At 41.0% G+C, this 24,996-nt stretch overlaps 1 protein-coding gene across 6 annotated transcripts in view; it reads left to right on the forward strand.

Moving 5' to 3' along the window:
- The window catches only part of Mcf2l2 (MCF.2 cell line derived transforming sequence-like 2), a 210,382-nt gene that overhangs the window by 36,560 nt on the left and 148,826 nt on the right, over positions 1–24,996 (forward strand). For 5 of the 6 annotated variants that reach the window (XM_074073657.1, XM_074073654.1, XM_074073653.1 and 2 more), the window contains 2 exons: positions 5,913–5,996; positions 10,738–10,852. In XM_074073657.1, coding sequence (XP_073929758.1) covers positions 5,913–5,996; positions 10,738–10,852 — 199 coding nt within the window. Of the gene's footprint in view, positions 1–5,912; positions 5,997–10,735; positions 10,853–24,996 lie in introns of those variants that run through there. The other variant, XM_074073658.1, reaches the window with a different exon arrangement.

A 24,996-nucleotide genomic window follows, 5' to 3' on the forward strand; every position in this document is an offset into this window, starting at 1 on the left:
AGCCCTTGGACGAGCTACTTCAAATCTAGTTCAATATCACCCATAGAGTCATTCTGAGGGTTTGACATGATGGATATAAGGTGTCTGGCATAGGGTCCACTGCATAAGTGCTCAGTAGTCACTGGGTAAAATGTTGTGAAGCTTCTTTCTAACAAGATGCTATCTGCTTCACCTCCGGAAGGAGTGCAGAAGTACTTTCCCAACATAACTCCACCTCAGTTATTTTGTAGATGAAATGAGCATCCTTTATCTGAAGTGCTTAGAACTAGAAGTGTTTCAGATTTCATTTTTTTTCAGATGTTGGAATATTTGCATATGCATAAGAGATATCTTGAGAATGGAACAAAGTCTAAATATGAAATTCATATATGTTTTTGTACCTATACACATGCATAATATTTTTAATAATTTTGTGGCTGAAACAAAGTTTCATGGTGTAGAATTTTCCACTGTGATGTCATGTCAATGCTTGAAATATTTGGGATTTCATTTTTTTTTAATTAGGGATGCTAAACTGGTTTTTCTTTCCTTGTTTTCCTTCCTCCATCCCTTCTTCCTTCTCTTCCCTTCCTCCCTCCTCTTCTTCCTTCCCATCCCTTCCCTCCCTCCCTTTCTTCTTTCCCTCCCTTTCTTCTTTTCCTTTATCCTTTCTCCTTCCCTTCCCCTTCTTTCCTTTCCCTTCACTTCCTCTTCCCTTCCCTTCACTTCCTCCCCTCCACTTCCCTCTTCCCTTTCCTTCTTCCTCCCTCTCCTTCCTCTCCTTCTTTCTTCCCTTCCCTTCCCTTTTCCCTTCTCCCTCCCCTTCCTTTCCTTCACCCTTCCCTCCTCTCCCCTCCTTTCCTCACCCCTTCTTTCCCTTCCCTTTCCCTTTCCATCCCTCCCTTCTTTCTTTCATGCATTGTGGGGATGCAGCCCAGGGCCTCATACATGCAAGGCATGCACTCTACCACTCACTGAGCTACACCCCCAGCAGTCAATTTGTATTCTATTGCTGTTTTGATTGCATTAGCTAACTACTAGGAATTTGAACATTTTTTAGTATTCTTTATTTTAAAATCTTTTAAATTTCTTTTAAAATTCTTCTGTCTGTTTTTCAAAAGCCTTTTATTCACCATTCATTTATACACAAGTCTGCAATACTAAGTCATTGTTACAGGCCCAGTTAAGCATAGCTGTAGCACAGAACACAATAAAGGAAGGAAATGTATTTGTGTTTTTTCTGACCTGGCCAATAAGATGAAAAGTGAAAGTCAGTGTTCCCCCTAGGTGGTTTTGTCACCACCCCAGCACCTGGTTTCTCTGCGCCTCTGGTCCACAGCCCTGTTTCCTTGTTAGTGATGTCTGGTTTAGCTGTGGGTGAGGCTGGGTGAGGCTGGCTGGAGGAGGTTCTCTTGAGTGCCACGGCACATTTGTTTTCTGCCATTGTCTAACTGAACTGGTTACTCTGTGAAGTGTGTTGTTAGTGCTCATAGCTGTTGTTTTATTAGCGTTATTAATAGAGAAGCATGTGCTACAGTGAGCGTGTGAACAGGAGACCCTGGTCTGTGGCTGGTTAGCCTTTGTTACAAATGCAATTGTTAGACCTAGTCTGGCTACCCACAAGTCCCTCCCATTGTTTCTGTCCACCTGATACTCTGGGCAAAGCGGTAATGTGACTGGGTCTGCCATTGGCACTCAGGGCTGCTATTTCTCTCTGGTCCTTAGTCTATTTAGTTATCTTCATGTCTACCAAACCTGTGTCTTTGAAATTTCAATGTGACTGTAATTCAGAACAGCAGAAGTGTCAGGCTAAGGGTCTCTCTGTCCTTCATTCCTTATCAGTTGTAACACTCAAAGGTACCTAGATATTCTTAGCCCTCTGCTGTGAGGTAGTGGCTTCAGTCATTAGTAACCATCCTACCCAGAGTGATGTTACTCTCTGTGACTAGGAAAGGGGGGACACAGCTGGATTCCCATAGTCTATTGTTCTATTACCTAGGAGGCTGGAGGCTGTGTGTGGCCCTCCATACCTTCAGCACTTCTGGAATTGTAGGTCTAAGGTAAAAACAGTCACACTTATTTTTCAGTACTGGGGACTGAACTCAGGGCCTCATGCTTGCTATCAAGTCTGCCCTTTTGCTTTTTAGTTTGTTTTTCAGATAGGGCCTCATACTTTTGCTCAGGCTGGCCTTGGAGCTCAGTCTTCCTACTTGTGCCTCCTGAGTACCTGGGATATAGGCATTTGTCACTGTACCCAGCCAATAGTCACACTTCTGATATTTACCAGGGATAGAAAAGAGACATTTTCTCTAGGGTATTTTTGCCCAGGATAGAATTTGGATTGAAATTGAAATATCACTTCCCTTTGCCTCATGTGGTTACAAAGGGACAAGTTTTTCCCTGATCCATGAACATCAAAAAAGATGAGGGCCAGTAGGCCTGCACTGTGCCCAGGAGGCCAGAGTAGATGTGCAACAGGCACCAGTGCTTTGGGGGTCATCAGCAGTTATGTTCAACCACTCCTGGAAGAAGAGAGATTGTTTCCCAGATGAGGACAGTGAGGCCCAGACTGTGCTTGCCTGGTCACCTCCCAGAAAGGGCCTTTGTGTGCAGGGTTGTGTGAATCTGCAGCCAGCCCTTTTCCACTGCAACGGGAAGTGTTCCTTTAGGACCAAGGAGCTCCTGTATTCCCCCGCTCACTCTGTGCAGGCGCAGGTAGCAGACTTGCCAGTTGCAACTGGCCTGTGTCTCTTTTGGCACCAAGCATAAATGTGCACTGACTGGGGTGGAAATGAGCAGGCCCCTGTCTCAGCAGGCCCACAGGTCAGCATCACTACAAACAGGCATCACGTCTGCATTAGGCACTCGGTCTGAGAAACCTTCCTTCATAACTTGCCCCAGCTGGCCAGTGTGAGTCATGTGGCTTCCAGGGTAACTGTGTCATTGCCTGGCTGGGAACCAAGCACTCTCAGCAAACCCTGGGCCAAAGGCACACCAAGTAGCTCAGTTCTATTCTTAGAAAAAACAAATCACAAATCTTAGTTCATTAGGTAACCACACCAGCTGGAAAGGGACGTCTGGGCAAAGCTCAGATTCCCATGGTGAAGGTGCTAGTCGCCTCCTGGGGGGTGGGAGGAGCCTCTGTACTTCAAGGTCAGGGGTCAGGGCTCTCCATCAAGGCCTATGGTCAGAGTCAGGTGATCCATGGATGACTCAGACCCTACACTTAATTGTGATGTCATTGCAGGTGACATTTCATTTAGAAAATGAGATGGATTTGGGGAACAGTTGGCTTAGCTTATTTCTATGCTCTCTTTTGGATCTTATGTCTTTAAGATGACTAATTTAATTAAAGCACACCTTGCATATTAAGGTAGAAGAATAATAACTTGCACCATAAGATTTTTGTTTTCTCCTGAGTTCACTGTCTCTTAATTATGCTCCCTCAGGTATGAAAAAGTAACAACCACCCTCTCTGGTTAAGCGTGCCACTTTCCTAGACACTTGGGAGAATATCTTGTGAACACCTCTTCAGTTATATAACTTCTCTTTCTGCCGAAATTCTCCATGTTGTTGTCTATTTGTGTTTTACATTTTGTTATGGGAAATGTGAAACACATGCAAAAGAACTGTTAGTTAGTGAACTCCATGGACTCATCACCAGCTTCAACAATTACTCAATTTTATCAACCTTGTTTCACCTGCCCTCCACCCCCAATTCCGTGCACATTTGGCAGAGGGAGGGGTGGAGTATTTTAAAGCAAGTCTCAGGCATCGTATCATTTTACTGTTAAGCACTTTCCTTCCTTCCTTTGTTGTTTTGTTTCAGAACTGCAGTTTTGAACTCAGGGCCTTGCCAGACAAGTACTCTCCCACCTGAGGCAACACCCCTAGCCCATTTTTGCTTTAGTTATTTTTCAGACAGGGTCTCATACTGTTGGCCTGGACTGGCCGTGGACTGCGATCCTCTTCATAGGTGGGGTTATGGGTGTGAGCCACTGAGCTTGGTCTTTACGTTGTGTTTCTGCCAGAGAAGCCCTCTTCGTTTGTGAAATAGCTACAAGTCATTATCATACTCATCTAGATTAACAGTGATGTAGGAGTTCTGTGAATTTTGGTGAATTTAGGGAAGAAGGGGTATTTGGATGAAGAACCTCTGGTCTAGATTTACTCTTTTCCTTCCAGAAAAAAAAAATGGTAGAATTCATGGTGGAGGATCTTGAGGCTTAAGGTAGCCCTTATAAGACTTTCAGCAGGAAATGTGGGAGAGACCTGTTGGTTCAGAGCATCAGATGTAGCTAGTATTTCCTAGGACCAAAACTGTGCTCATCTCCATAACCATCACCTCCTTTCACCTTCACATCAAGGCTGAGACTAGAAACCAAAGCTGTGGCAGGAGCTTCCCAAATACTACCTTCCAGTTTCAGCAGGAGAACGTTATAATGTCACCACGACTCTCTTGAATCAGCAGGAAGGTTTCCATTTAGTGTCAGTACACAAAGCTGTTTGGTTTGTGTTTTAATCTAATCAGACCTTTAACTCCTATAGAAACAATAACTGGTTTATTCTTTGAGTTCCTTAGGAAATAGTTATTCAAGGATAATATGTCAGAGAGCAAGAATGTGAACATGCCTTCCTCTGCCCAGCCCAGGCTAAGGGATTCCACTGGCTTCCCTCTCTCCAACCCTTTTCCCCAAATGGATAGCGAGGTAAGGTGGCCCCTGACTTACAGGGGTTTCACTCAGGAACTTAATGATGCAAAAGCGATATTCACTCAGCATATTGAATTCTGGTCTTTCCCAAGCTAGCAATGTGTGGTTGTGATTGTCTCTGGGCTGCTAGACAGTGGTAGCACCTGCAGCTCCCATTCAGCTGTGCAATCAGGAGAGTAAACAACTGATGCTGCACTATGTGCTAAGCTGTGATGTTTGGGAGTTTAGGTGTGTGCAATACATGTTCAATTATATATATATATATATGTATAATATATATATATATATGTTCTTTTTACTGGAGTTTGAACTCTTGGTCTTGTGCTTGCTCTGCTTTCTAAGCAAGCACCCTACTGCTTGAGCCATGCCCCTGGCTCTTTTTACTTCTAGTTATTTTTCAGACAGAGCCTTGGACTTTTGCCTGGGGTCAGCCTTGGACCTCAATCCTCTGCTTCCCTCATAGCTGAAGTTTCAGGCACACACTGCTGCACCTAATTTCAACTTACCATGTTTTTGAGATTTTGATTGACTCCATGGTAGGTGGAAGAGCATCTGTAAATACAAATCACAGTCACTTACAAGGGTTAGAGGACATTTGCAGGTTTGTACTTGAAAGATTTGAATTTTGCCTTGGAAATGTGTAACGTTTTCTTCAGTAAGGAGAATCTTTAGTGACATGGAGCAGTGCCTCATTACATATGTTCACCAGCAGGAAGAGACCGCTTATTCTGGAAGGGACAAAAGGGAAGGAAGAAAAGAAGGGAATGAAAGAGGAAGGAAGGGAAATAAAGCTCAAAGAACCCCATAAATACCAGAGCGACTTTATGATCCCTCTCGAGGAGCTCTGGGAACTCCTCTGTAGGAGTTTTGTTTGTGTTTAAAATGTCCTGCTGCTGATCCAAATGTGCAGGCCTGTATCTTCCTGGGATTATGTGAAGCAACTGAGGCTTCAGCTTCAGGGCCTGTTCCTTCATCAGTCTTGCCCCTGAGGCGGGGAGCGCAGTGCTAGGCATGTGCCTCAGGCTTGTCAAGAGAATAAACCTCACACCACACCCTGTACGGGCCTGCAGCTCAGCAGTGCAGTTCTCTCAAGGGAATCACGTGCCCATATTCATATCTTGCTAAGACCCAGATTTCCTAGTAGGTAACTTTCCTTATAGCTCTGTAATTTCCTTTTCTAATTGTTAAGGATTTAACCTAGTTTGTATTTCATTTGTGCAGATGAAATTATGCAGCAGGACATCAGACCCTTGGTGGCTGTGGATATCATAGAGCAACTTCACAGACAGTTTGCCATTCTTTCAGGTAAGGGAAAAATTCATTTGTGTTTCTGCATTTTTTTTTGTGGTAATGGAATTTGAACTCAGGGCCTCTCCCTTGCTATGTAGGTGCTCTACCACTTGAGCCACTCCACCAGATCTCTCTTGTGTTGGGTATTTTTGAGATAGGGTCTTATAAACTATTTGCCTGGGCTGACTTTGAACTGTGATACTTCTGATCTTTGCCTCCTGAGTAGCTAGGATTACAGGCGTGAGCTACTGGTGCTTCCATTTCTGCGTTTTGTTGGGGCTCCTGCTGGGAGGGCCCAGCCTCCTGAACATTATCCCCAAGTCTAACTCTCCCTTTAAGCTTCATCCAGGATTGGAATGGAGTGAGGAGGGGTCTCACAGATGCTGTTCCTTTTGCTGCTGGTGGCAATCTGCTCTCATGGCTTTGAGGTTGTAAAGAACAGAGCTGAAAAGGTCTTGAGGAAGAACAAAGGAATAACTGCTGCCACCAGTGGCCACCATGACCCTCGCCTACTGTATTGTGGATGTGTCCCAAGAGTGTTGATTTGAGGGCTGTGCCAGCATTGCCGGGGTTCCTTGTTTTCTGAGACATTTGTCTTTTGTGCTTCTCTCCTCTAAGGAGAGTTCCATCAAGTGTTTGGGATAAAGGAGAGGCTGATCTTAATAAAAAGCTACAAATGTTCTGAGCCTAGGTGTAACTCTGAAAAGTTGCCACCACATGAGTCTATTCTTTCTTTTTCACTGTGCTGAGAGTAGTGTGACTTAGTTAGTGAAACTGGACGCACATCCCAAACCTTACACTGTCAGTCCAAACTTGGAAGCAGGCAGTGGTGAGGTAAAGGTCTTTAGCTCCTATCAAAGAGTATGTCTCTTCTGAAAAAACCCCAGCAAAACCATTTGCTGGAATTCTCCATTCCAGGGAATTCGCAGTGATAACACTTTTACTCTACAAGAGAGGATGTAAAAAAAGTCACTCTCTTCTCTAAATCACATTCAGTCTGTTCTGAGCTCAGCTGGCACTTGAGCCAGCATAGCAGACCAGTTCCTGGTCTTTGATGTCCTCTGGCCCTGGCAGAGCTGTAGATGTAGCGACAGTGGGCACCTGTAGTAGAGGTTGGAAAACAGAATGCCCTAGGATTAGAGGCCCATGGTGTCTGCTCTGAGGTACAGCACTTTTCCTTTTCCTAATTCAGATGAGCAAAGTGAGCATTTTCGCCTGCAGAATTTTCTAGATTCCACCAAGCTCTGGAAAGGCCCAGAGGCCCCATCCACCAGGAAAGCTGTGAAGGAGACAATGGGTTTTTTTCTCAGTGGAACCTTAGTTGCTTGGTCAGCTCTGAGTGTGTCCCCTGGCTGGTGGGGAGTGGGGCTCATTGCATGAGGCCTGACCCAGGCTTGTGCCAGATGGTTTGAAACCTTGCACCACCATCCAGAGGCACCATCCTTTCCTTCAGAGCCTTCGCACAGGGAGTCTTCCAAGGTCAGGACGACCAGAGGCCCGATCTCTGGGACCATCTAATTCTAGCCTGGAAGACAGCCTGAGTTCACAGGGAACTTAGAACATTTCTCAGTTCAGAGCTTAAGTAGCAAGCATGTTAGTGCAGTGGGAATATGCTTGACTTTTACATTCCGCTGCTAAATTGCTCTGAATTTCCGTTTGTCATCTGCAAAATGGGTTATAATAAAAGCTCTTGAGAACTACAAGAGGATTTAGTCTGTAAAACCTGTCTTTAAAATCATATAATAAGATATCTGGAGGTAGAAACTCCAGGTATTTGGATCAGGGCACAATAATATCATGGCTGGCATCTTTGTGATTCTCTTGTAGTTTATTTGTTTAGTCTTGATCCCAAGTAGCTGCTGCAGCTCCAGACATCAAGTTTGTGTCCAAAGCAGGAAGAAGGAAAAGAAGCAACATTGACTACATCCGTTTCCTTTGTCAGGAAAGCAGAAGCTTTTCATGGGTACTTTTGTTTTTTTTGGTGGTTCTGGAGTTTGTTCCAGAAACTTTTGACTAGTTTCTGCTTCTGTCTTATTCTAGAGCTATGTCATGTAACCATTCCTTGCAGCAAGCAGCAAGGGAATCTGGGAAGGCAAGCATTGTGCATTCTAACTGGAAGAGGGTCAGTGAAGGGGGGGTTGGGAGTGAATTAGTCATTTATCAGTGTTTGCCATCATGCCCTTGCTTTAATCATGAGGAATTATCCTTGTATATTTCTTTTGATAGCTATTTCCCCTCGGAATTATTATATCTGAATCCCTGACCCCTCATAAGATCTTTAATTATTTTGCGAATAAAAATACAGGGCGAAAATACTCTTAGGCTTGTGGAGTCCCTAATGCAACACAAAGGAAGAATACAGGAAAGCAGTACACACCAATAATGTGTGTTTCAAGAGGATCGGCTGGTTTGGCTCAAGTAGTACAGCATTTGCCTAATAAGCAGAGGCTCTGAATTCAATCCCCAGTACTGCAAGAATAAAATAAATCAAATACACATCAAGCCAGGCATAGCGGAACACACCTGTAATTCCAGTACTAGGGAGATCGAGGCAGGAGACTCACAATTTTGAGGCCCAAGCTAGGCTACATAGGAAGATCTTGTGTATTTAAAATGTATACACATATATCTATATATGTACGAATATTCATCATCACTCCTGCGTCTCCCAGTGGAATGAAAATGAAAAACAAAGTTCTTAAAAAATGATGCATATTTCAATGGCAATAATAAGGAAGCAGTAGTCCTATACTTGGGGCCACCAAGGACATGTGACAGGTGCAAATGCTGAAGCGTGGTGTGAGTGACCACACACTCTTCGTGGTGTTACTGTAGTAATTCTCTAAACTTAACAATTGTTAAGTTTAGATTCTGAGCAAGGTACAGTAACACCTTTCATCAATTTATAGGATGATTGCATTCCTGGAAAATCAAGTATTTATTAAAACTGTTTAAAAATTCTTTATGAAGCTGGGTGTACTGATGCACACCTGTAATCCCAGCACTCAGGAGATGGAAGCAGGAGGATTGCAAGTTTGGGGTCAGCCTGGGCTACATAGTGAGACCCTGCCTCAAAAGCACAATGAAAAACTCTATATATGTAAAGCTGAGTTATAGTCTAGGTTAAGAGAATTATAAATGTATTTTTATTTATATATTAAGTCCCAGGCAAGACGTTTAGAAAATTTAAAGTGTGCAGAGAAAAATTAGTATATCAGACCCTGGGATTTCCAAAGTGCCTCCCAGGGCATGGTTCTGATCTTTTCCTGCCTAAAACCAGGTGTGTGGGGGGGGATGGGAGGGGGGCTGGTGGCGAGAGGAAAAGGAGATTCTAAAGGCAGACAGGGCCGCCTCCCTCCCTCCATCCCGGTCTCCTCATCCTCCTATAGGCTGTCCCAGCATTCCGAAACCTCTTCCCAAGGCCCGTCCCCCGCAGGAGTCACTTCGGACCCCCAGCACTTATTAGTGTTTTCTGCAGTCAAGCTAGTTCTGTCTCATTTAATGGAATGGCAAAAATCACCCTAGGAGGAGTGAAGTTTATCTTATTTTACTTAGTCCCTTGAAAGGGACTTTGCAACCATGAATCCTTCTTCCTCTTGCATTACCATGCTTCCTCACAAGGTGGCACAAAAATGCCTTGCCGTGGTGGTCAATGGTTGTACACAGGCCCAATTTTGTTTCCCAGTGGCCTCTGACTGGTAAGATGAATATTCAACTGGCAGGTGTCCACAGAATACCTCGCTGGGGTTCAGAGTTCATAGTAGCCAAAGTAGAGGAAAACTCCACCTGCCTTTCTCCATTTAGATGGGAAAATGTTTACTTCAGTCAACTATAAAAGGTAAAATTCACAGGCTGGGGAGGTAGCTGGGTGGTAGAGCACTTGCCTAGTGTGGGTGAGGACCTGGACTCATCCCCAGTGCGTACACACACACACACACAAAAGGCAAAATTAAATAGCATGATCACGTCCTGATGGATATTTTAGGGCGTTGGCTCCTTGAAATGTTAAGTGTTTGTTATACAATTAATGCGGTGTTATAATGCAGCTTTCCTGGAGAGACAGATTCTCTTACTCATTTCTCCACAACTTCCTACACCGTGAAACTGCCAAGAAGGAGAGTGAAAGCTGATACTGACCTAGTCAGTCACCACAGCAAGATAGCTCAATGTCCTTTCTATAATAATTATAATGACTGTCACCATTCACTGAGCACGTAGGTGTAATAAGCACTTACCAAGGCCCTTTTCATTGGTGTTTACGTAATTCCCACAATACTTTTTGATGCAGGTACGAGGATTGGTTTTATATATGTGTGTATGTGTATATATGTGGATGGATAGATAGATAGATGAGAAAAAGTATGTATGTTGCTCCAAATCACATAGCAATTAAGTGACAAAGTAAGATTTGAGCCAGGCCATCCGAATTTAGAGGTAATTCTCTTAACCACTGTCCCATATTACTTCTGATATTTACTGACTACAAAATGAAGGGCAGATTATGTATTCACATTGGCATTATTTACTATGTTGCTTAATCAGTATTACCTTTTATATAGTAACTATCTTCGGAGGACACCAAATTGAATTCTTACAGTGTTGCTGAGCAAGCAAGGAGAAGAGAGACTTAATCAAAATTGAGATCATATAGGTAGAGAATGGGGAGGCCAACCATACATCAGCTCACCTCCCTGGCCTGCGGAGGTGGGACATGAGCACACCTTGCTTCTGTCTTGACCACCCATTTTTGTTGCAGGAGGCCGAGGGAAGGATGGAGCCCCCATCATCACTTTCCCAGAGTTTGTCGGGTTCAAACACATCCCAGAGGAGGACTTCCTGAATGTCGTGACCTACCTGACTAGCATCCCCAGGTGAGCTGAACACAGTGTTCCACTACCTTCTCACTCCCTGGCCTTGCTCTGCAAGCTACTTCTGTCAGGGCTGAGTGGAGATGGAATCTTCCAGCAGCTCAGTCCATACTGCATGCACCTGGGCCCTGCCTCTCACCCATCAGTTAGGAGCAAGGGCCATGGAAAGAGATCAGTTGTGAGCAGCTGTTGTTTTTGGCTGTGCCGTGCAATAAGAAGGCGTTACTGACCATCGTCCAGGCAGTGCCAAGCTGAGTGAACCAAGGATGCTGCGCTGCGTCATCGGGGCTCACTGCTCCAGTGTGAGGGTAGTCTGGCTTCCTGGGACCTGTTACCTATGACATGTGACCATTGCTTGAGGACCTCAAAAGACATCAGGAGCTGTTTCATTTCTCTCTCCTAAGGACACTAGGGGCAGAGTTCATAATTGTCATTGTCTGGTGGAGAAACTAGGCACAGAGCAAGGAGATGAGACATCAAGGGATAGAAACTGCTTGCAGCTCAGCCTGTGAGAGAAACGTTTTCTGGCTTCTGCTACTTGGGCCCATCCAGCCCAGGTCTCACTACATCCAGGTCTCCGAGGGATGGGGTATGGGACAGAGTCCATATTGGTCACCACACTTCATAGGTAGAATCAGAACTGGGAATGGGGTCCAAACCCTGATTCTAGAGAGAGCTGGAGCACTGTTGGTCGGCAGGGAGGCTTGCCAAGAAGGGCCTCGCCCTTCACGGGGTTGGATTGCACATGACGTCACCCCTTACTTAACTGCAGCTGGTTAAGAATGTACATAACAGCTATGTATGTGCTCTGTGCTTTCCATCTGCCTTATATGATTTACAGGTAAACACAAGCCCAGTGACTGAAAGGCCACCTGGAGTCTGATACCACCTGTGGCAGTTAGGATGTCACTTGTTCTAGCCAAACCCATCTAAAGGGGTTTATGGTTTTTGTTCTTTCTTTTATCCATCTTATTTCTTCAGAGAAGGCTAGAGATGTATTCCTTTAATTAATTATTTTACTTTTTGCAATACTGGCATTTGAACTCAGGGCCTTGCACTTGTTAGGTAGGCACTCTACCACTTGAGCCACACCCCAGCCCTAGAAATTTATTTTTAATGCCCTTCTTCAAAGTTCAGCCTTGCATTTTCTCTCTCCAATCCCATCTCCTCCACCAGTGCCACCTCCACGTGATAAGCATTAATGCAGACATGGGAGCATTTGGGGTGAGCCCTTGTTGCTCCTTCTCTGGGGTTGGTGCTTGCTTTTCTTTGCAGAAACCTCCCCCACCATCTAGGCCTGACTCCTACCCATTCATGGGTCCTGTGTCTGACCTCATGTCTTCAGGGAAGCCATCCCCAACCCAGTCTGCTCTCCCAGACTCTTTCCTTGATGCTTACAGACTCTGAGATTCTATCTTATAGAACACCATAGTATGTGCAAGTGATTTCTGCTTTGCCTATGAGTGTAAACTTCTCAAGGGCAGAGGCAATTTTTCTTCTTGCTGTCGATCTCTGTTGGGTTTTCAAGAAACAGTATTGGTAGCATTTCCAGCTCTGATGACTCATTCCAAGCCAAAGGTGTTGCTGTAGGGTGGACAGGGCACAATGACAGGGAGAGGAGAGCCCTCCCCCCCCACCACTCCTGCCTGTACTTCCCTGGGCTTTAGGGAGTTGAACTTGTACTCTCTCTTTGGTCCAATTGCATTTCAGGACAATGGCCCATGGGCTTAGCAATTTCTCCTTCTGTGGGAGCAGCAAGAAGGAGGGAGGGCACTGACATGGGGCATGGGTAGAAGTACCCCCATTTTCCTTGTATTTGCTATGTAATTTTCCTTAACCTTTAGGGATGCAGACACATGCTAAATTAAATGAGTGGTTTTCATCTTGTACTTGTGGTCTTTTCCAAATCACAGTGAGGACAGCACATGACTGCCATCTGAACCAGTGTGGAGACAGACGGTTATCACCCCTGCCTCTCCAAGGTAGAGACATGATAAAGCCACAGGCTACTGTTTGGGACCATTGAAATTTTCTGCTTTAAGTTCCTTGTCTAGATTCTTGTACATTAGGGAGTGTTTTCCTTTCCTAGAATACTGTTTTTCTCTTGAGAAAGAAGCTGTCAGGCCAGTTAGTTCCCTTTCGCCTTCCTGGCTCTCTCTCACCTCTCCAGGCAGCCCCATCCTTTGTTCCTTTCACCATTAAAACAGAGACAAAGGGGAAGACAGCCTGAAAGGGGAATTTGACCTGACCTTGATTTCCAGTTTGCAGTTCAGGTTGCAAAGAATGAAGCCATCGTGTTCGTTTTATGACTCCTTTTATTATGATTTGCATCTACCTGAATGTTACCTGGTTACCAAGTACCAGAGCCCTTCCCAGGTTGCAAAAGGTTTACTAAGCAGTTAGCAGAGGACTCATGGCATAGAACAAGATGGAAGTGATACAGTAGACAGGAAAATGGCAGGATGCTGGGGCAAGGGAAATGTATCTCTGTGCCTGAAATTAACAAGGATCTGCATTTGTGACTGGCTTGGGTCAGTGCAGAAAGGCTTCCCTTCTTCACCAGGTCTCCGAGTGAGTGCCAACAGTGTGAGGTGCTATAAAAGACTGAAAGAAGGGGCCATGAGACTGTGTCTTGAACCTCAGGAAATCCATCCCATACCCTGTTTTCATGATGGTTTCTGAGATATGTAAATAATAAGGTATTATAGGAGCTCAGAAGATAACAAAGTCAATTTCAGACAAAACAAAACAAAAAAGCCAGGGAAAGTGTCATGAATAACACGGCCTTAAAGGATAAAATTAATTCCTCAGGTAGATATGGAAGGTAACATTCCAGAGAAAGAACAGGGTGAGGTCTGAGAGGTTTGGATCAAAATCCAGATCCTACAAGTGTAGGATCTGGGGAAAGTGATGTGACTTCTAGTTGTCTCCCTTGGATTTTGAAAAAAATTATTTTGGTCCTAGGGTTTGAATCTTGAGCCATGCCCTCAGTTTTTTCACTTTTAGGTTTTTTTCTTTCTTTTTTTTTTTTTTTTCAAATTGTGATTCTCCTACCTTGGACTCCTCAGTAGCTGGGATTACAGATGTGAGCTCCCATGACCCACCCTGGATTTTGAAAATTTAAACAGAGCATGTTTGGAGAATTACAGCCTGTCCAGGTTGACTGGAACAGAGTGAGGCTCCTTCTCAAAGTAGTGAAACATGAGAGCTGGGGGACAATGGAGCAAATTGGGCAAGACCTTTGCCACTGAGGCACACAAAGAGGCCTTTGGAGGGTCTAAGAAGGGAACAGATTGATCTGGTGGTGGTGGGAAGCTGGATTGGAGGGAGCAGGGACAAGGAGGCAGAGAGGCCAGATAGGGGCTTGTACACTGGGATAGGTTCAGAGTGGTGGGCCATGGCAGGAAAATCGGACAGAAGGGGACATGCAGGATGGATGGGCACTGGGAAGAGAGAACTTTAAGAGTCTCAGTCATACGTGTTGCTTTTACATATCGGGGCATGTGGCGTTCAGGCCTCATTTGGGGTTTGATGGTCTTAACTTTTTTTTTTTTTTTTACTGGGTTTTTTGGCCCTCCTTTATCAAAGGTCAAAGTCATGTGAGGTTGTCAACTTTGGTTTTATATTAACATCCCCTGGGGAATTTTAAGAATTCTGGATGCCCAGACCATAACTCAGACCAATTATGTTAAGGTTTTTGGGTGTGGAAACTGGTATTCCAGGTGCTTAAAGTTCCAAGATTATTCCCCTGTGTGCAGCCACAGTGAGGAGAGGGGCAGTGCCAGGAGCAGAGGAGCGGGAGTGTGGTGAAACTGAACAGGTGCTGGGGATACGTTAGGAAGAAGACTTGGAATCAAACTTAGCTTTTGGGTAAGTTGAAGTTTGGGAGTGTGGGAAACTGAAAGACTGAGAGGGCTGTGGCCAAATCTTTTACTTTTGTCTTTTCAGTTTGTATTTCTTTTCTTCAAATGCAATCAATGCAAAAAACAAACAAACAAACAAACAAAAAACCCCACCACACCCTGAGCATCCTTGACCCTTGGGATTTCTTTGCGGATTGATGGTAGTGTGTAAGCAACTATTAAATTATAAAGCTTCCCACGAGGGGCTCCTGGAATTAAAATGAATGAGTATAAGCACACACATTATTACCATTATGTCCTGAAGGCCTAAAATAGGCCCTCACCAACAACTGAGGGTCTCTTTTAGCATGTTAGTTAGCATTGGCTATGTAAATTAGACTGCCATTGCTTTCACAATCCAGCTTATAACAATAACTGAATAAATTGTAAGGATCAATTTCTCAGAGACATTACCTATGCAAGTAAGTAACCAGTAGTTATGGTGCTACTGGGAAATGGTGGCCTAGTAGAAGCCTTCAGGTCATTGGGGGAGTGTCCTTGAAGAGGATAGTGGGACCATTTTGATCAAAGGAGGATGCTGCAAATAGTAAAGTAAAATGGATTGTCTTTTCTTAGATTCCCTCAATTGTTCAAAATCATGCCAGAAGGTATTTCATTTTACAATTAGACAACTTTCTTATGTGTCATTTCCCCTGGCATTCTAATGGCCTTTCTTGTGTTTCTGTGTTTATAGAAATGGCATCTGTATTCATTGCATATTCTAATTTATTATTGAATGTGTGTAATGTATATACTTTCTTCTTAAAGACCTTATAATTCAGGCTGCTTGTTGTCTAGACCTGCTGCAAGCTGTAGAACTACATTGCTTTTTATTGTCTCTTGGGAAGGTCTTTTCTTCTTGGGTTTCATTTTCATTGAAACACTTTCAAGCTATTTATTCTTTTCAAAGAGTGTGTGGTAAGAGAATCTTAATTAATCTTGAATATCTGAAACTGCTATATTTTCCCCTCATGTTTGATTAGCAGTTTGCCTGAGGATAGAAATTTTATGTAAATTAACATTGATCCATTGATTTGTAGCATCCAATGTTACTGATGACAGGCAGATCTTTCTCACATATATATGATTCTTATTTTTAACATGGGGAAGGTGTTTATTTCCTTCCAGAGGAAGTGGTTACAGTTTTTTCCTCTATGTTTGGTAGGTTTGGAATTTCAAACCTTTTCCTTTCTCCTAGGTCATCAAATCTGTCATTTTTTCTTTTGTTGCATCTAATTTTGAGTCATTGCTAGAAAGTGTTCCCCTCTGTAAGTTTTAGAGTAATTCAATAAGGCTTACCCACGTGCTATAGTATTGTTTATTTTATAGTTAGCTCTAGTGTACTTGGTATTTATTTCTGTGTGGTATGAAGTATGGGTCTAAGTTTATACTTTTCCAAATGGCTGTTCATTTTTTGACGATCTTATCTCAGTGTCATGAGAGTTAATTGCTCTGTCTATGCATAAGTGAGTAGCAAAATTGAATTGTAGCAGATTAAAGTACATTTGCTATCTGGTAGGATTAATTACCTTTCCCACACACCTCTTAAGCTTTATGCAGTTTTTCTGTGTTTTTCTAACTGTTATTTCTTGTTTTATTTCTACGTATCTAGCTTTATTCAAAAAAAAAAAAAAGAAAAGAAAGGAAGAGAGAAAGAACAAGCTTGTTGGTCTTGTCATTGGGACTGTGTTACATTTATAAATTAACTAGGGAAAAGGGACATCTTTCTGGTGTTAAAATCACCCAATCAAGAAGAAATGTTTTTCATTTGTTCAAATCTACTTTTGTGTCTTCCAGGAGTGTTTAAATTTCTTCCTATAATTGTTTTGTGCATTTATTGTTAAATTTATTTTTAGTATTTTATTTTTGTCTAGGTTTTCAAATTTATAGAGATTTGCAAAGTAGTTTCTTAGTAATTTTTAATTTTTTGCATTTCAATTCCCTTTGCCATTCTCATTTGTATACCTGTGCTTTGGCCCCTTCCTTTTACATTTTCATTCTTTGTGGCTAGTGGCTTATTTATTTTGAAAACTTAAAAATGGGACTTTAATTTATTTAGTAGCTGTATTGATTTTGTCCATTTTGTGCCTTATTCATTTCTGTCTTTACCTTTCTGACTTTCTTGCACCTTTTTCCTTTTGATTGGCCTCATTTTTTCTCATTTTTTTCAGTTGAGAATTTATTTTATATTCATTCTTTCATTTTGTTAATATAAATGTTCAGGGTTTAGATTTTCTCTGGTTACTACTGTAAATGTATCCCACAAATTCTGGTATTTAGTATTCCCATTATCTTATATTTTAGAAATACAGAAATCTTACTTTACATTTCTCTCTTTGCTAGAGTTGTTTAATAGAAGGTTTTAAAGCTTCTAAGTGTTTCCAAGTGATCAATTTTTGTGGGTGTTCCATATGTATTTTTAAGATGATGAATCCTCTGTCATCGTATGTGGAGTTCAGGTATATATTCATTAGGTTGTCCTTCTTGATATGTTCAGTCTTTTATGACCTCATGGATGTCTATTTGTCTGCCTTGTACTCAAAGTGGTAAACTAAAATCTCCTCCTTGAGGTATAATTCTGTGTGTCTACTTGTATCTCCTTCAATTTTTGCTTCACAAAATAGTTGGCCGTTATGTCATTTGGTGCCTAAGTATTCCTAACCTGTACCATCATTGTGAATTGTGGCATATAACACTAAAGTGTTCTTTATTATGCTTAATGCTTTATGGTTTGAATTTTACTTTTTTGATATTAAAACTGAAACCGTTTACTGTTGTTTTCATTTGCCTAGTATAACTGTGTCAATTTTTTGTTTTTAGCCTTTTTGAATCACTTTCGCTTTCGATCTTTCTGTTGTATGGTGTAGGTCTTTGTCAGTTAAATTGAAACTTTTTCTTATGGTAAGTGAATTAAGCCGTACATAAGTGTTGCTATGACTAATATATTTTGTCTCAATTTTTTATAACCAGTAAATATATTACATTTACTATAGTTTTCTTTTCTTTTGTTCTTTTTTTATCCTTAACTTCTTTTGCTATTTAAGACTTGTGATTTTGTCCTTGTATTCATGCCTTTTTAAAATGTCTTTAGTCTCTATTTTTAAATTTAACTTTTTACATCTGGTTTGTCTCTATTTTTAAATTTAACTTTTTACATCTGGTTTGTCACTATGCAACAGCCAGTGAATCTATTCTTTTCTCTTCCCCCATTCTTTCCCCGTCCATCTGCTAACAGGCATTATTTTTCTATATTATTCTTCTGCCACATTTGTTATTTGTTATTTTAAATCAATCATTTTGCTAAAGTTTCCTCATATTTTCTCTTGATTGAGTGAAGGTCAGCTTCCACTAGTTTCTTTAAGAAGGGCTAGTTGAGGGCTACAAAATTCCCTGAGTTTTTACATGTTTATAACTTTTTCTCTTGCCCCAATATTTGAAGGGTTGATGGTTTAAAGTAGTGTGCAAGATTCCTCATTTAAGAGTATTATCCTCTGTTAGTGTACATTTTCATTGATGGATGGCCTTAAACTTTTTTTTTTGGGAGGTTAAGGGTAAGGGTTTATATCCTTGACTTTTATTTCATTTTATAGGATGCTAGATTTTACCTCATATCTCTTTTTGCCTTTCCCACTCAGTCATTGTTTCTCTTTTCTTTTCCTTTCCTCTCCTAGAAACTTTGCCTCTCCAAGACTGTCCCTTTGAGTCCTTCTCTGCTCAGTGCCCGATGCACTTTTTTTTTTTTTTTTTCATTTTACTTTTATTATTCATATGTGCATACAAGGCTTGGTTTATTTCTCCCCCCTGCCCCCACCCCCTCCCTTACCACCCACTCCACCCCCTCCCGCTCCCCTCTCAATACCCAGCAGAAACTATTTTGCCCTTATCTCTAATTTTGTTGTAGAGAGAGTATAAGCAATAATAGGAAGGAACAAGGGGTTTTGCTGGTTGAGATAAGGATAGCTATACAGGGAGTTGACTCACATTGATTTCCTGTGCATGGGTGTTACCTTCTAGGTTAATTCTTTTTAATCTAACCTTTTCTCTAGTTCCTGGTCCCCTTTTCCTATTGGCCTCAGTTGCTTTAAGGTATCTGCTTTAGTTTCTCTGCATTAAGGGCAACAAATGCTAGCTAGTTTTTTAGGTGTCTTACCTATCCTCACCCCTCCCTTGTGTGCTCTCGCTTTTATCATGTGCTCATAGTCCAATCCCCTTGTTGTGTTTGCCCTTGATCTAATGTCCACATATGAGGGAGAACATACGATTTTTGGTCTTTTGAGCCAGGCTAACCTCACTCAGAATGATGTTCTCCAATTCCATCCATTTACCAGCGAATGATAACATTTCGTTCTTCTTCATGGCTGCATAAAATTCCATTGTGTATAGATACCACATTTTCTTAATCCATTCGTCAGTGCTGGGGCATCTTGGCTGTTTCCATAACTTGGCTATTGTGAATAGTGCTGCAATAAACATGGATGTGCAGGTCCCTCTGGAGTAACAGTCTTTTGGGTATATCCCCAAGAGTGGTATTGCTGGATCAAATGGTAGATCGATGTCCAGCTTTTTAAGTAGCCTCCAAATTTTTTTCCAGAGTGGTTGTACTAGTCTACATTCCCACCAACAGTGTAAGAGGGTTCCTTTTTCCCCGCATCCTCGCCAACACCTGTTGTTGGTGGTGTTGCTGATGATGGCTATTCTAACAGGGGTGAGGTGGAATCTTAGTGTGGTTTTAATTTGCATTTCCTTTATTGCTAGAGATGGTGAGCATTTTTTCATGTGTTTTCTGGCCATTTGAATTTCTTCTTTTGAGAAAGTTCTGTTTAGTTCACATGCCCATTTCTTTATTGGTTCATTAGTTTTGGGAGAATTTAGTTTTTTAAGTTCCCTGTATATTCTGGTTATCAGTCCTTTGTCTGATGTATAATTGGCAAATATTTTCTCCCACTCTGTGGGTGTTCTCTTCAGTTTAGAGACCATTTCTTTTGATGAACAGAAGCTTTTTAGTTTTATGAGGTCCCATTTATCTATGCTATCTCTTAGTTGCTGTGCTGCTGGGGTTTCATTGAGAAAGTTCTTACCTATACCTACTAACTCCAGAGTATTTCCTACTCTTTCTTGTATCAACTTAAGAGTTTGGGGTCTGATATTAAGATCCTTGATCCATTTTGAGTTAATCTTGGTATAGGGTGATATACATGGATCTAGTTTCAGTTTTTTGCAGACTGCTAACCAGTTTTCCCAGCAGTTTTTGTTGAAGAGGCTGCTATTTCTCCATCGTATATTTTTAGCTCCTTTGTCAAAGATAAGTTGCTTATAGTTGTGTGGCTTCATATCTGGATCCTCTATTCTGTTCCACTGGTCTTCATGTCTGTTTTTGTGCCAGTACCATGCTGTTTTTATTATTATTGCTTTGTAATATAGTTTGAAGTCAGGTATTGTGATACCTCCTGCATTGTTCTTTTGACTGAGTATTGCCTTGGCTATTCGTGGCCTCTTGTGTTTCCATATAAATTTAACAGTAGATTTTTCAATCTCTTTGATGAATGTCATTGGAATTTTGATGGGAATTGCATTAAACATGTAGATTACTTTTGGGAGTATCGACATTTTTACTATGTTGATTCTACCAATCCATGAGCATGGGAGATCTCTCCACTTTCTATAGTCTTCCTCAATCTCTTTCTTCAGAAGTGTATAGTTTTCCTTGTAGAGGTCTTTCACATCTTTTGTTAGGTTTACACCTAGGTATTTGATTTTTTTTGAGGCTATTGTAAATGGAATTGTTTTCATACATTCTTTTTCCGTTTGCTCATTGTTAGTGTATAGAAATGCTAATGATTTTTCTATGTTGATTTTATATCCTGCTACCTTGCTATAGCTATTGATGATGTCTAGAAGCTTCTGAGTAGAGTTTTTTGGGTCTTTAAGGTATAGGATCATGTCGTCTGCAAATAGGGATATTTTGACAGTTTCTTTACCTATTTGTATTCCTTTTATTCCTTCTTCTTGCCTAATTGCTCTGGCTAGGAATTCCAGTACTATGTTGAATAGGAGTGGAGATAGTGGGCATCCTTGTCTGGTTCCTGATTTTAGAGGGAATGGTTTTAATTTTTCTCCATTAAGTATAATGCTGGCTGTAGGTTTGTCATATATAGCTTTTATAATGTTGAGGAACTTTCCTTCTATTCCTAGTTTTCTTAGAGCTTTTATCATGAAATGATGTTGGATCTTATCAAAGGCTTTTTCTGCATCTATTGAGATGATCAAGTGGTTTTTGTCTTTGCTTCTGTTAATGTGGTTTATTACGTTTATTGATTTTCGTATGTTGAACCACCCCTGCATCCCTGGGATGAAGCCTACCTGGTCGTGGTGAATAATCTTTTTGATGTGTTGCTGAATTCGGTTTGCCATTATTTTGTTGAGGATTTTTGCATCAATGTTCATTAAGGAGATTGGCCTATAGTTCTCCTTTTTGGAGGTGTCTTTGCCTGGTTTTGGGATAAGTGTAATAGTGGCTTCATAAAATGTGTTTGGCAGTTTTCCTTCCCTTTCTATTTCATGGAACAGTTTAAGGAGGGTTGGTATCAGTTCTTCTTTAAAGGTCTGATAGAATTCAGCAGAGAATCCATCAGGTCCTGGACTTTTCATTTTGGGGAGACTCTTGATTGCTGCTTCAATTTCATTTTGTGTTATAGATCTATTCAGGTGATTAATTTCCTCTTGGTTCAGTTTTGGATGATCATATGTATCTAGAAATCTGTCCATTTCTTTTAGATTTTCAAATTTATTTGAATATAGGTTCTCAAAGTAGTCTCTGATGATTTCCTGGACTTCCATGGTGTTTGTTGTTATCTCCCCTTTTGCATTCCTGATTCTACTAATTTGGGTTTTTTCTCTCCTCATTTTAGTCAGGTTTGCCAGGGGTCTTTCGATCTTGTTTATTTTTTGAAAGAACCAACTTTTTGTTTCATTAATTCTTTGTATGGTTTTTTTGGTTTCTATTTCATTGATTTCAGCTCTTATTTTTATTATTTCTCTCCTTCTATTTGTTTTGGGATTTGCTTGTTCTTGTTTTTCTAGGAGTTTGAGATGTATCATTAGGTCATTGATTTGGGATCTTTCAATCTTTTTAATATATGCACTCATGGCTATAAACTTTCCTCTCAAGACTGCCTTAGCTGTGTCCCATAGGTTCCGGTAGGTTGTGTTTTCATTTTCATTGACTTCTAGGAACTTTTTAATTTCCTCTTTTATTGCATCGACGATCCATTCTTCATTAAGTAATGAGTTATTTAGTTTCCAGCTGTTTGCATGTTTTTTGTCTTTACTTTTGTTGTTGAGTTCTACTTTTACTGCATTGTGGTCAGATAGTATGCATGGTATTATTTCTATTTTCTTATATTTGCTGAGGCTTGCTTTGTGCCCTAGGATATGATCTATTTTGGAGAAGGTTCCATGGGCTGCTGAGAAGAATGTATATTGTGTAGAGGTTGGATGAAATGTTCTGTAGACATCTACTAGGTCCACTTGATCTATTGCATATTTTAGATCTTGGATTTCTTTATTGAGTTTTTGTTTGGATGACCTATCTATTAATGATAATGGAGTGTTAAAGTCTCCCACAACCACTGTGTTGGCGTTTATATATGCTTTTAGGTCTTTCAGGGTATGTTTGATGAAATTGGGTGCGTTGACGTTGGGTGCGTACAGATTGATGATTATTATTCCCTTTTGGTCTATTTCCCCTTTTATTAGTATGGAATGTCCTTCTTTATCTCGCTTGATCAATGTAGGTTTGAAGTCTACTTTGTCAGAGATAAGTATTGCTACTCCTGCTTGTTTTCGGGGGCCATTGGCTTGGTAAATCTTCTTCCAGCCTTTCATCCTAAGCATATGCTTATTTCTGTCGGTGAGATGAGTCTCTTGTAAGCAACAAATTGTTGGATCTTCTTTTTTAATCCATTTTGTCAAACAGTGTCTTTTGATGGGTGAATTAAGTCCATTAACATTAAGTGTTAGTACTGATAGGTATGTGGTGATTCCTGCCATTTAGTTATCTTAGTTGTTTGAAGGTTTGATTGTGTGTACCTAACTTGATGTTACTCTCTACTGTCTTGCTTTTTCTTATCCTGTGGTTTGGTGCTGCCTGCCTTTTCATGGTTAAGTTGGGTGTCACTTTCTGTGTGCAGGATCCCTTGCAGAATCTTTTGTAATGGTGGCTTTGTGGTCACATATTGTTTTAGTTTCTGCTTATCATGGAAGACTTTTATTGCTCCATCTATTTTGAATGATAGCTTTGCTGGGTAGAGTATCCTGGGGTTGAAGTTATTTTCATTCAGTGCCTGGAAGATCTCACCCCACGCTCTTCTTGCTTTTAATGTTTCTGTTGAGAAGTCTGCTGTGATTTTGATGGGTTTACCTTTGTATGTTACTTGTTTTTTCTCTCTTGCAGCCTTCAATATTCTTTCCTTAGTTTCTGAACTTGTTGTTTTAATGATGATATGTCGTGGAGTAGTTCTATTTTGATCTGGTCTGTTTGGTGTCCTGGAGGCCTCTTGCATTTGTATAGGAATATCTTTCTCTAGATTTGGGAAATTTTCCGTTATTATTTTGTTGAATATATTACGCATTCCCTTCGCTTGCACCTCTTCTCCTTCTTCGATGCCCATGATTCTCAAGTTTGGTCTTTTGATGGAGTCAGTGAGTTCTTGCATTTTCTTTTCACAGGTCTTGAGTTGTTTAATTAGTAGTTCTTCAGTTTTTCCTTTAATTACCATTTCATCTTCAAGTTCTGAGATTCTGTCTTCTGTTTGTTCTATTCTGCTGGATTGGCCTTCCGTTTTGTTTTGCAGTTCTGTTTCGTTCTTTTTTCTGAGGTTTTCCATTTCCTGGCTGTTTTCTTCTTTATTGTTGTCTATTTTTGTCCTGAGTTCATTTATCCATTTATTCATTGTGTTCTCTCTTTCACTTTGGTGTTTATACAGTGCTTCTATGGTTTCCTTTATTTCTTCTTTTGCTTTTTCAAATTCTCTATTTTTATTGTCTTGGAATTTCTTGAGTGTCTCCTGTACATTTTGGTTGACCCTATCCAGTATCATCTCTATGAAATTCTCATTGAGTACTTGTAGTATGTCTTCTTTTAAATTATTCTTGCAGGCTTCATTGGGTCCTTTGGCATAGTTTATCTTCATTTTGTTGGAGTCTGGCTCTGAGTTTCTGTTCTCTTCATTCCCCTCTGGTTCCTGTACTAATTTTTTGCTGTGGGGAAACTGGTTTCCTTGTTTTTTCTGTCTTCCTGTCATTGTCCTTGGTGTTGTTACTGTCCCTGTACTGTGTGTAATTAAGTATTTTCTAGCTTGTAATAATAACAATGGTAATATTGAGAATGGAAGAGTGAGCTGAGATGGAAAGCAAGAAGTTAAAGAAAAGGGGAAAACAAATATACAGACAAGAGGGAGAAAGCAGAACAAGGTATCAGACAAGAGAGTTTCAAAGGTATAAACAGGGAGTGTTAGTGTACTAATCGACAGTAAGCTGAACAGACAATAGAGTGACAGAGAGAGGATTGAAAATCAAAGATAAAAAAATAAAAAATAAGTATATGAAAGTAATATCTATTTATAAAATGAATTAAAATAAAATGGAAAATAGAAAATTAAAAAAAACCAAAAAAAACCAAAAAACCAAAAAACTTCCAAGTTTATATGCAATGCAATTTCAGTCTTAATAATTTGGATGTCCGTCTCAATCTCCAGTCCTGGAGTTGGTGCCTCAGATGTTGTTCTGTAGTTGTCTCATCAAAGGGGATGCATAAAGTAGAACAAAACTACACTCACACACACACAGAAGAAAAAAAAAAAAGCCCCACCAAGTGTCCCCAGTTCAAATGCAATACAGTTTCAGTAAGTTTTTCGGCTTGCAGGTGTAATTCGGTTGTTCTCTCATCAAAGGTAGGGAGAAAAAGAAAAAAAAGCGTCTGGAGGCAGTTCTGAGAGTGGTATCTGCAACTGTGGCTTGCCTGCCTGCTGCTCTCAGCCTGTAGCTGGTGGCGTTATTTATGCAGATCTCTGGGGTGAGCTTAGCACTCACCTGGTCCCACAGGCTTTGTTTGCTCAGAGTTCTCCTGTGCGGGGGAGGGGGGCCTCTGCTACAGGCTTTTCCCTTTCCAAGCACTGGGAAAGGCGACACTGCCCCACGTTGTCAGGCCTGCGTGTTTATTTACAGTTCACGTGGGAAGTGGGTCTT

The sequence above is a fragment of the Castor canadensis genome, chromosome 5 (genome assembly GCF_047511655.1).
Source record: "Castor canadensis chromosome 5, mCasCan1.hap1v2, whole genome shotgun sequence".
Classification (NCBI taxonomy): Eukaryota; Metazoa; Chordata; class Mammalia; order Rodentia; family Castoridae; genus Castor; species Castor canadensis.